This window comes from Carettochelys insculpta, chromosome 12 (assembly GCF_033958435.1).
Source record: "Carettochelys insculpta isolate YL-2023 chromosome 12, ASM3395843v1, whole genome shotgun sequence".
Classification (NCBI taxonomy): domain Eukaryota; kingdom Metazoa; phylum Chordata; order Testudines; family Carettochelyidae; genus Carettochelys; species Carettochelys insculpta.
In genome coordinates this window covers 17,698,735-17,711,155 of record NC_134148.1, presented here as the reverse complement: position 1 = coordinate 17,711,155, position 12,421 = coordinate 17,698,735, and the positions used below count along the sequence as shown (strand labels likewise).

At 45.7% G+C, this 12,421-nt stretch overlaps 1 protein-coding gene across 1 annotated transcript in view; it reads right to left on the bottom strand.

Moving 5' to 3' along the window:
• Nucleotides 1–6,010, bottom strand: part of ADAM10 (ADAM metallopeptidase domain 10) — a 105,075-nt gene extending 99,065 nt beyond the window's left edge. Inside the window, exon 1 of the mRNA XM_075006950.1 lies at nt 5,690–6,010. Within this exon, the coding sequence (XP_074863051.1) occupies nt 5,690–5,744 (55 nt within the window). The 5' untranslated portion in view covers nt 5,745–6,010. The remainder of the gene's footprint in view (nt 1–5,689) is intronic.
• Between the last annotated feature and the right edge of the window lie 6,411 nt (nt 6,011–12,421).

The following is a 12,421-nucleotide window of genomic DNA, read 5'->3' as shown; positions in this document are numbered from 1 at the left end:
CACGAGAAGCAGTAAAATTATAACGGACAACATTAGGAAATAAATTAACAATATAAGAGATGCATCACAAATACAAGGATTTTATTTTAAAGGGACACCAACTTAAAAAAATTATATATTTGAATTGTTTAAGAGTAAAACCAGAATAATTTTCCTCTGCAGTTTGGACCTTAGTTTCTTTAGAGACAATTTCCTTGCTTTGTGTGGGCTTTTTGTACAACAGCTAAGAAGAAGAAGAAGGAGGAAAAAAAACGTATATTTTAAACAAAAAATAACAATAAAAAGCAAGGATACCACAATTTGCTAACACTTAAAGAAAACGGGAAATTTCAAATTGGCAGCACTCTTATCACGGAGATACAAGGAAGAGACAAATTTAATAGGTCTGCAAATGAAGAGCATCCCATGTGAACCTACATCAAAAGATTTAGCTCATTTAGATTTCAAAACTGAATGAATTCCAACATGGACTTCACTGAAGAATTAACTCAGGCTGCCACTCAGGTGTTGCCCATAATCCCTTTTCCCCATCACACACAAACCCTTATCATATGAGTTTTAGGGGGCGCTTTAAATCCTAGCTGTATGGTTGGGTGTATAAATTAAAGCTCATGTGCCACTTCTGTTCAGGATAGTTACACACCAGCTCTGAAGTGAGGAAGCAAACTAAAGCTCAATGTGACAATAGTCCTCCAAGACCTTCCCACAATTCCCTCCCATGTGCCCACATGGACATGTTCGCTTGCAATTCACTGGGAAAAATTAGAAAAGCTTAGTTTAACACAGCAGAAAGAATGCCCAGAAGTCCTAGTGACATGGGTGAACATGGCACTTGTAAGGATATAGTAACTCATGTATAGTTTTGTAGTATGGCTCCCAACTAGACTGGCCAACCCACATCCTCAAACATTGATGGCATAGGTTAACTCTGTAGTGAAGACACACCCTTTAAAGGTTAAAAGTTCTCCCAGGCCCATTTTCTATCCCTTACATGAAAGGTCATGGATTATATTTACCTTCTTTGAAGACTGGAAATGACTCCGTTAGGGAATCATTAATACCATTTAAAAGTTGAATCCTGCTTCCTCAAGGTGTGTTTTAAACGGTGTCAAGAACCTCTGTACGTCACTGTCTTACTCTATTACTGCAGCCACAAGTCACTGAACAGCCCCCCTGACCTAAAATGCCTCTACAGTACTCAGGAAGAAAAACTGGGAATCAATTTAACTTCTTAAACTTTTTATTGCCTATAAGAATTTTAATGAACTCATGGTATACATGTCAATCTCAGGATACTAAAGCAACAAGGTGGGTGAGGTTACACAGACCAGAAGAAGTGCTCTGCGTGGCTGGAAAGTTTGTCTCTCTCACCAATAGAAGTTGTTCAATAAAAGAGATTACCTCACTCACCTGGACTCTCTTATAGGCAATGACTAATTTAAGGATTCTAGTTTCTAACTGGTAAGTTAAGAGGACTCAAGTTTTAAAAATTCTCAGCAGCTTTAGGTGCCAAAAGCTAGCATGTTTGCATCTCCCTAAAACAAATCCTCAATGTTTCCACTTATTTCCATTTTGAAAAAAGGATATATATGCTATTTATTCTAATTCTGTAACTGTGGAGTTGAGTCACTTTTTTTTTCCTGAATGCGACATTTAATTAGCTTCAACATAATTTACTTCACCAACAGAAAGCGGTCAAACTTCAAGCCTTAGGCTTGTTAACACTTACAAAGCTTACTGAAAATATCTTCTATACCAGTGATGTTCAAAAGTAATTCAAGGATCACCACATCCGTGATTGTCATCCTTCCATTTTTGCCACAGAGCCCCACCTCATCCCCGCTCTAAATAAATGACCTCCGCCAAAGCCCGGCTCCCCCCCAGTCTAACTGAATGCCTTTCCCCCGAGCCAGGCATCCACAGCCCCCGTCCCAATTCTAACTGAATGTTCACCCCATGCCTCAGCACGCAACCCTTCCCGATGCAAAATGAAGGCCAGCAACTCAATCGAGCTGCTGCCGCTGGTGGAGCTCAAAGGGCCACTGCCACTGCCCAAACCACGTTGTGGCCCAAATTATGCAGGGGCCCAGAGCAACTGCATTTGTGCAAGCTGGAAAAGTCAGGGCCAGAGCCAGAGCAGCAACAGTTTAAACACGAGCAGCCACGGCCACGGGAGCTGCAGCTGGGATGGAGCAGCCGCGGGTGCAGGAGCTATGCCAGGGCCAGGGCCACAGGTGCCACCGCTGCCGCCATGTACCTGTCCCATCAAGCAGTGGGGTGTGCACGTAGGCAGGTGGCACTCCACATGTGCAGCTCTAAGGAGTGGCATTTGAAGGCTCCACGAGCCTCCTGTGGCTCCAGAAGACAGAATCACCACACAGTGGTGTCCTGTTCACCACATGTTGCAAGTGGTACACGCATCAGAAACCACAGTCCTATATCAATAGGAGAGTTTCTCCTATGCAGAGAAGTACTGCACCTCCCAAGGACAGGGATATGCTAGCTATACTGACAAGAAAAGGCTCACAGTGACACAGTGGTGTCTACCAAAGAAGTTAGGCTAGTATAATGGCAGTGCTCAGGGGCATGGATATTCCACGCTGACAAGTGTTGTTATACCAACATAAGTTTGTATAAACCCTGATCTTTAAAACACTTATGTATATGTTTGTAGAAATTCATCTTGGATAGCTATTAATTAATTAATTAATTAATGATTACAAAAGATTGTAGTAAGAACATTTCAATAATCATTTTACCCTAGACGAAATGGTATGGGACTAAACTATGGAAAAATACTTTTAAAAACTGGAACCCAACCAAAGCCAGTTGCACAGTATTCAGTGAATTTTATCCAGTTTAAGTGGTATTCTAAACAAATTGTGTTCCAAGCTGAAAGGAGATCTTTAATTCAAGGTGATGTCAGCTGGTTTTGTTTGTTTGGTTGGTTGGTTTTTAAGATTTTTCATTTAAATCAGGTTAAGGCTTTGTAAAACTGGTTTGAAAAATTGTGCTACTACAATTTTAGACTATTATTTATAAATTTAGCTATCTACATTGTTCCTTTTGATGCTAGAACTGACAGACATACTTGAATTTTACGGAACTATTATGAGCAAAAAACCCTAATATAGGGAGAATTGAGAACTAGTCCAGCTAAAACAAAAACAGGAACTAAAAGCTAAAATATTTTTACTGAAAGCTACTTCTACTGGCATGTAACCTTTGTCACTTCAAAACAAAAGTATGTAATTCAGACACTGAACACAAAAAACCCTGAAATTTTAATATACACGTCAACATTTTATGAAGTACTTACACACTCTGAGGGTGTGATTTTTAAAAGCACCTAAGTGACTACAAGCATAAATCCAGAACACTTTGAACTGTATATACTGATGCAGAAACTCAGTTTTCTTTACTAGATACATTTCATTATATTGGAAGATGGTACTGTATATAAGCAAGAGCACCAGCAATTTTTATTTTGTATGAGTTTGTGGTACTTTGATGGCAATGTGTAGAAGGTTACGGATATTTCTTTTTTCACCATACACTAGTAGTTTCCAGAAGTACAGCCTTTGAGAGTCTTTTTTACCTGAAGCTTCGCATGTAAACAACTACAAAGAACTACAGCACATCAACTGTAAAATTAAGAGGTAAATAAAACATGTGACAAACACAAATAATTTGATTTCATAAACATTATTTGTATCTGATGTAAGACACGTTTCGATTCTGATGAAAGCTACTCCAACATACTAAACTGAGAACCGTACCTGATCCATGTCACATGTTTCATTTTTTGTAAGGTGGGGGAAAGCATATTAATGCTCATCCCAATGTTAGCCCACTAACAATTGTGTTACCCAAACCAATATACACCACATGTTGGATACATTTTCCAGACTTTTACAAAAATATAAATAGGACTCCTTTCCCCTTTCATTGGCTAATCTTAATGTTAATTTCCAAAATAAAATTAGTTGAACCAGACCTAAAGTTAGCATACTGTGAAATAATGCTGTACCATCTAAGTTCACTTTTATTGTATTTAAAGTTTCCTACTGAAAGCATTATTTTATTGCTTAAAATAAGTGGATCACCACAAGAATGTGGGGATTTTAAGAATAAAGGATGAACAATGTTGTCAGGATTATTTAATAGTATCCTTGAATAATATCCAATATATTTGTAAATAACCATGAGCATTATAATAGCTGCAAACTTACAAAAATACTTTTATATGTAACAACAGGACAACATTTTCACACTAACACTGCAATATTTGTATATGTTTTGGCAACATACAACTGATTCGCTTCCTCAACTCTATCTTAGAAAAGATTCTCCCCCTCTCTTCTGAAGTTTTCTTGTAGCTTTTTTTCCCCAAAATTATTTTTGTTACAATTCACCTATAATGCCAGCTTTTGCACAAGCCCATTGATACTGGAATGAACAGAACAAGACCTCAGACAAATAGAATAAGCGTCAAACAAAATCATTTATTAACTACTACCTCATCCCTCCATCTTTGCTGATATTAACCATTCCATTTCCAGAGTCCTTCTAAAACTGCCTTGATAACTCCCTAATTGCCAAGTGAACTTCACAGTTCAGCAGCCACTACAAAAACTACAAGAAGTGGGTCTTTGCCCACAAAAGCTTATGCTCCAAAATATCTGTTAGTCTGTAAGGTGCCATAGGACTTGTAGTTTTTGAAGATACAGACTAACTCAGCTACCTCTCTCACATTTGTCACTACAAAAACTATGTCACTTGGCACGGGGCAGAGCTGAGCCCCTAGTTGTAACTACAATCGCATTCCAAGAAATCACAGCACTTATAGCCTATGCCCACAGCAGAAAGAAGGCAGCTCTAGTTTGTTTCACTAACCATAACCTTTAAATCCTCAAGTGGCCTCAAAAACTGGGAAATTACCACCTAGAGACCGGAATTTGAACAAGTGTCAACAACAAACGGCTGATTATCTTCCAAGACCTCGGAAATACAGCAGTTCCAGGCACTCCCTTCCACCGGGAAGAAGACGCTTTTAGCTACTTTACCTCTTTTACAGCTCTGAAAGTAGTTTGGCGAGGTTTACTGCCCGCCTTGCTGAGGGGGAAAAGACGATTCACCAGGCAACAACCACCCCCAGGCGCTGCTGTTTGTGCGCCTTGTTCTCTCTCAAACACAGATCATCTTATCGCTCCGTCACAGAGCGGGCGGGGGGAGGAAGCGGTAGAGAAATAACAGGGAATGAGCCGCCTGGGCAATAATAGCTCTCGAGGCCATGAGCGTCCCAGGGGCAGAAAACAAACCCAGCGGAGGGATGTGCCGGGGGAGGAGAACAAGGCAGGACGCAGCGCAGTAAGGGACTGGGACTGGCCGCAGACCAGCCCACGAGCGGAGTGCCGTGGGGACCCCGAGAACGGGCTAGACCCAGCGCAGAGAGCGGGAGGGGGAGGGAGAGAGAAGCACCCCCGGATCTAACCCAGGCAGGCCTGACACCGGGTAACTCGGGGAAGATCCGCTCCCAACCCGGGGGCTAGGAACGTGGAGAGGCCCCCGAGCTTCCCGAGGCCACGAATGGGGGAGAAGCGCGTAGAGCCGCGGAGCACCCCCCTCCCTGGCCCCCAGCCCGGAGCGGCGGGGACAGCGCGCGGTGTCAGGCACTGTCAGCCCCTACCTCCGGCTCCGGCCGCCCAGGAGAAGAACAGGATTAGCGCCCCCAGGAGCACCATCTTCGCCTGGCCCAGGCCCCACTGCCGCTTCCTCCTACCCGCAGCGCATCCGCTCTGGCCAGGGATCGGGATCGAGAAGGGCGGCTAGGCGCTTCCCTTCGCTTTGGCCGTGGCCGCCGCCGCCGCCGCACAGGGAGAAGCTTCCGCCCACTCCCCCAGCCCTCGCCTCCGCGCCTCGTTCCGCTTCAGCGCCCGGCCGGCAGCCCGCCCCACTCTCGCTGCCACAGCCACTCTCTCTCCTCCGCCCTCCCCGCGCGCGACGCAGGCGCCAGGGAGGGGCGGGGCTCGGGAGGCACGCCCACAGCGCGCGAGCGGCCTCGCCACACCCCACCCTCACGTCGGTCCCGCCTCCTCCCACGTGATGTAGGTCGGGCGCCGCTGAGCCAGACCCAAGCGTCGGGGCGTTGCTGGCAAATAGTGTCCCTCGTGCCTTAAAGCGACCGCGACCCCTTTTGAATGTTCCGGTCAAGGCGCTGCTCGGAGAAGGCAGACGCCCTGTGCGCTCGTGCGCACGCGCGCTGCAACTAGGGTGCCGGCCGTCGGGTATTGCCAGTCCAGCGCGACCGTTTCCGCTCCCGGACGCGCCTCCTCTGCAGCTGGGGGGTGAATTCGGGGGAGCTGCCTGGAGGGCACCCCAGAAGCTGCACGGCTTGGGGGAGGGGAAGGACAATGACGACCGTGCATCTGACGAAGTGGGTCTTTGCGCACGAAGCTTATGCTCCGAAATGTCTGTTAGCCTATAAGGTGCCACAGGACTGCTCGTTTTTGTGGCTACAGCCTGACATGGCTCCCCCGCGGATACTTGTCGCCAGGCTGGACTAGCCCGCTGGTTCTGCACTTGGCAGTCACAGGCCCAAGAGTTCAAGGGCCCCACTTGTGGTAGTAGTAGGAAACAGGCACTTCGGAGCAGAGCTGGGGAAAAGTCACATTTCCCACGGCTGCTGTCCCGCCAAAACCTGCCTCCCTTGGGAAAGCTCAGGGCATGGGGTGCGGGGGTTAGGGTATGACCGTACCTGTAAGAAATTTAAGTGTGGGGTGAAGTGTAGGTGGCTCAGGGCAGACGGTCGAGTTGGTGGGGCGCAGAAGGCAGAGCAGGGAGTTGGGTGTGTGTGGGAGCTGTAAAAGTCAGAGTGGGGAACTCGGGGTGCTGGAGTCAGGGCAGGGGTTGTGTGCAAGAGACTGGCAGAGGGCTGTGGGGCTTCTGGAAGAACCAGAGCTGAGAATGGGGCTGAGTATGTGTGGGAGGCCCTGGAGCAGGGTTACCTTACCTGGGTGATGGAGGGGATGTCTGCTTTAGTGCTCCTGTTCATTGAGGCTGTCACAAGGGAACTGTGTACTGGCGACAGTGCAAGAGACCACCCCCTCGCAGGTGTTGCTCTGTTCCCCTGGCTTGTTCCTGGGGTCACTGGCAACGACACATGCCACGGATGGAACGTGTGATTCATTTTCAGTATTTTCCCATTGGTGTCATTAACCAAGGAACAAAGTTTTGTACTTTTCTATATTAGTATTAATTTCTTTCCGTTTTTGTTCACTCTAAGAAAAGCCAATGTAAAAAAAATCTACTTATAACTTCAATTTTGTATGCTTAGGTGTTTCAACTACTTGAGGGAGACATAGAAAAGTTAGTTTGTAAACATTTGTAAGGAATGATTTTAAAATCTATTTACATAAAAAAAGTTTTGTCAAAAATTTTAACTGTTACTATTTGCTGAGTAGACATAATCCTAAACTAACTGGGATATTGGTTTATTTATGAGGGTTGGGGGTGAGAATCAGCCTTATAATGAGACTCTACCTAGAACCCTAACTATTGCTTTTTTTATTTCCTTTTTAGTAACTTGCCACCTCTAGATAGCAGGGTGACTTGGAATTATAATTCTTGATTCATCTTGATGATTGTACAATTTATAACAAACCAAATAATTTTCATCCCAGAGAGACAACAGCAGGAGTGCGAAACAATGACTTTTATTACCTAAATTCTGCTGGCAAGAGAGACAAGTTTCTAACTTATAGGGAAGTCTTTTACCATTCTGGTAAATTTACGCTATGTTGACACTTGCTCCTTTTTTGAAGGGGGCATGGTAATCAGGATGATGGGAGATTACTAATGAAGTGGTGTGATGCATATGCAGCACTTCATGAGGCAAATTCTCCCCTGCGGCAACTTCAAAGTGTCAGACTTCGAAGTGCTGGCATGCCGTATAGCCGCATACACTTTGAAGTGCCCGCACTACTTCCACGTGCCTTTACTCCCCAAAATTTTGAGGAGTAAAAGCATTTCGAAGTATCCGGCACCTCGAAGTCTGACGCTTTGAAGTTGCTGCGGGAGAGAATTTGCCTAATGAAGTGCTGCATATGCATTACAGCACTTTATTAGTAATCTCCCATCACCCTGATTACCATGCCCCTTTTGAAGAAGAAGTGAAGACATAACCATAGTGTCAAAACTAGGTCTGGCAAGCGATTAAAAAAATTAATCAGGATTAGTTGTGTGATTAAAAAATTAATCACGATCAGTGCAATTAATTGCACGATTATTAAACGATAATAATTTTGCCCAATGTGCACAGGATTTCCTGGAAGTGCCCCATTCATACAAGTGATGAAACATGCTATTCCAGAAAAAAGAATGCTCTGGAAAGCCTAAGCCCCTGAAAAGACAGCCAGGACCAACTGCATATTTCCCACAAAAGCTTATGCTACAAAATATCTGTTAGTCTGTAAGGTGCCACAAGTCTTCTGGTTGTTTTTGTGGATACAGACTAACACGGCTACCCCTGTGATATTTGTCATCCAGGATGAACACTTCTGTTTTTGCCAGCTTACTTTTCTCTCCTTACAAGGCCTCCTGGGTCATCTGCTTCACCTTCCAAACAAGCAGACTCCAGCGCCTGGTACACAAATGTCTTATTTTGCCCTCCAATCACTTAAGCAAGGGTTCTCCCGGCACTGTCCCAGGCTGCAGTTGTGGGTGGGGGCAGATGTTGTGCTCTCAATAGGCTCGCTTCTGGGCACTTCCCCTCCATAAAGCCAAGTCCCTTGTGCTGTTTGAAGCAGGGCAAACAGGGGGCCCCCCTCCTCTACAGTTTTCTTTGGACTTAACTAATCTAAGTAATTTTGTGTAATTTACAAACTTTTCCATTCCTTTTTAAAGTAATTAATAAATATAATAATCAGTGCTGCTGCTTTTATAGAAACTAGAAATATTCTAATTTTAATCTTCTACAATGATGAAAGATTCCCATTTGTCTTTGTTTTCTGTCTCTTGGCCAGTTGTTGATCCTTGATAATACTTTGCTACTGGCACTATGAATTTGAGTTTCTTTAGTAGTCTCTTATGAGGGATCATGTGAAAGGGCTTTTGAAAATCTAAATAAATTATGTCAACTTCTCCTTTATCCACTACACGATTAACCCATTTGAAGAAAAAAATCTTTCCATGTCGCCAGCCCTGATGTGCAGCTATACAGTAGGGTCTCAACATTCACAAGGGTTCCGTGTTGAGAACCCTTGCAAATGTTGAATTTCGTGAATATGGCAGCTGCTTCCCATCTGGAGCCCGGCTGCTGGGGCTCCTGCCCAGAGCTCCAGCAAGGCAGCAGCTGCTGGTGCTCCCAGCTTGGAGCCCTGGTGAAGTGACAGCTGCCCGTGCTCCCTGCCCCAGACCTTTGGGAAATGGCGGCTGCCAGCGCTCGTGCCCAGGGCCCCAGGGAAGCAGCGGCTGCTAGCACTCCCCAGCCCAGAGCCTCGGGAAGCGGCAGGCGTCAGTTTGCCTACCCAGAGCCCTGGGAATTGGCAGCTGCTGGCCCTCCCTGTCCCAAAGCACCAGGAAGCAGCTGCTGCCAGTACTCCTGCCTGGAGCCCCAGTGGAAGTGCTCCCTGCCCCGGACCCTTGGAGAAGTGGCTGCTCACAAATAACTGAATTTGTGAACCTTAAGTTTGTGAATGTTCAGACCCTACTGTACTGACATGACTCACTTTGACAGTTGAGAAGTGAGTGGACAATAGCCCTAGGGAAGCTTGCAATGCCAGACAGCTACTGGTCAGTGGGTATTCAATATAGAGTAGGTAGATCAACAGTGGAGGCCGCTGTGTTTCAAGTAGCCAAAGCAATCAATGCCCTTGCACTCTGAAGGACAGTGACTCTGGAAAACGTGGAGGACACAGTGGATGGCTTTGCTGCAATGGGGTTCCCTAACTGTGGTGGGGTGACACATGGAACATACATCCCTGTCATTGCACCTGACCACCTTGCCAAGGAGTACATAAACCACAAGGGGCATTGGTGGATCATAAGTGCTGTTTCACCAACATCAACGTGGGATGATCGGCAAAGGGTCATGAAATGCATACCTTTAGGAACCCCAGTCTCTTCAGAAAGCTGCAAAATGGAACTTTCTTCCCAGACTGGAAAATTACCATTTGAGATGTTGAAATGTCAGTAGTTATCCGTGGAGACCCAGCCTATCCCTTGCTCACATGGCTCATGAAGCCTTAGGCAGCCTCGACAGCAGTTAGCAGCAGTTCTACTACAGGCTGAACAAGTACAAAGTGGTGGTACACTGTGCTTTTCAACATTTAAAGGGAAGCATTCACAGTTTATTGACTAGGTTAAACCTCAGAGAAAACAACATTCCCATTGTTGTGGGAGCCTACTGTGTGCCCCAACATATCTGTAAAAGGGAGAAATTTTCTAGTGAGGTGGGATGTGGGGAGTTGAAGCAGGTCACCTAATTGCTAATTATAAGCAGCTAGATGCCAGGGCAATAAGGAGAGCACATGGAGGGGTGCTGTCAATCAGAGAGGCTTTGAAAACCATTGTTGTCAATGACCAGAGACACGACAGTCATGCATGTTGCTTTTGACAAAGTCTCTCCTTAAGAGTGCTGGCTGTGAGCCTGTCTCCCCCAAGCAATAGCTCAATGGTTTGAGCACTACCTGCTAAACCTAGGGCTGTGAGTTCAATCCTTGAGGAGGCCATTTAGGAGTCTACAGCAAATAGATTTAAAATAAAAATCTGTGAGGGATAGTGCTTGGTCCTGCCAAGAGGGCAGGGGACTGGCCTTGATGACCTCCCATGGTCCCTTACAGCTCTGTGAGGTGTGTAATAAAGAGCCTGTTGCAGAGAAATTGTAGGTTCTTAGTGAGCAGAGACAGCAGTTTAGGGCTTGAGCTCTGGGGGATGGTGGGAAGGGATCAAGGACAAATGGCTTATTACAGTCACCCTGTTCAGAAATCACAGCTGTGGGAATGACAGCTTTCTGTTTCAGGCAGCTGAGTGCAAGATTGCCCTTGCTCCCCTCCTGCCTCAGCATTCTAGGGCACCTGGGTGAGGAGAGGCCTGCTGGAGACTGGTGGCAGGGTCTCACGCACTCAGCAAACCATGCTTTGTTGATGAGCAAACAGAGGTGTACTGCCTCAATGGCATCAGTTACAGAGTTTCCCTTGCTTCCTCCAGGTTGCCATGTGTGATACAGTCTTCTCTGAATAACACAGAATGCTAAAGAGCAGATGCCAACTGAACATGTCCAAAGACCTGCACCTGATGCTGCAATGCTTTGTGCTGTAATAATGCCAGATCACTTTGGCATGGAAGGTTGTCCTACTGTGGAGGATGGAATAAGGCAGGCCAGTACTAAAGCATACCTCTATGAGAGTGTTATGGAAACATGCAGGGAGGATTCCTGTTCTGTCTCCAGACATGTTAAAAAAATTGTTCTCAGATGTGTAGGCAGAGTGGCTGCCACAGATCACACCAAATTTTGAGGAGCAAAGGGACTTCGAAGTACCCCAGGCACTTCAAAGTACTGGTGGGTTAGCCGTGGCTACACACAAGCCAGCTCTTCAAAGTTGCCCCGGGCTGGGTGGGGATTTGCTTAATGCAGCATTTCATTAATAAACTCCCAACATCCTACTTACCATCCTCCCTTTGAAGTAAGGAGGTAGTGTAGACAAGCCCATTGTGCAGACCAGGCCTTAGCTTTGCAGGAAACAAAAATCAGTGGCTGTAGACAGCTCCAATGGCCAGTACTTGAACAATAAAGAAGGTGGTAATTCCTTTGAGATTTATTTTTGCTACCAGGGAATAAAGTTGTGACTTCACAGGAAGGATTCTGGCTTGAAATTCCTGGGGCTTTTGTGTCAGGAATTTTCAACAAAGAGTTTGAAAGTGATTAGAAAGCTAACCATAAGACAAAGTCTCTACAGAATATGTGGCAGAGGTTATCAAGACTAAATCTGGCCTATCTAAATGGCTGAAGCAGATACTAAATTTAGATCAGACAATATAGCTGCGTCTACACGTGCAAAAACCTTCGAAAAAAGGGGCTCTTTTTCAAAAGAGTGGGCGACACGTCTACACGTACAAACCTGTCTTTCAAAAGAAAATCGAAAGACCGGGGCTCCGAAATCAAAATCCAAACCCCGATCCCATATCAGGAAGATCTCTCCCTTTTGAAATAATAAATCAAAAGAGTACACGTGTAGACGCTCCACAGCCCACTCTTTCGAAAGACAGGTCCGCCATGGCGCCGATCAGCTGGAGTGCAGAGCTGCTCCAGCCGGCAGCAGCAGGACTCTATGGTCCCTGCTTTCGTCTGCCTTAAAGCCCCACGCACACAGGAAACCCGTGGCAGGAAGCTGAGAGCGTGCTTGGAGCAGGCTGTACACGT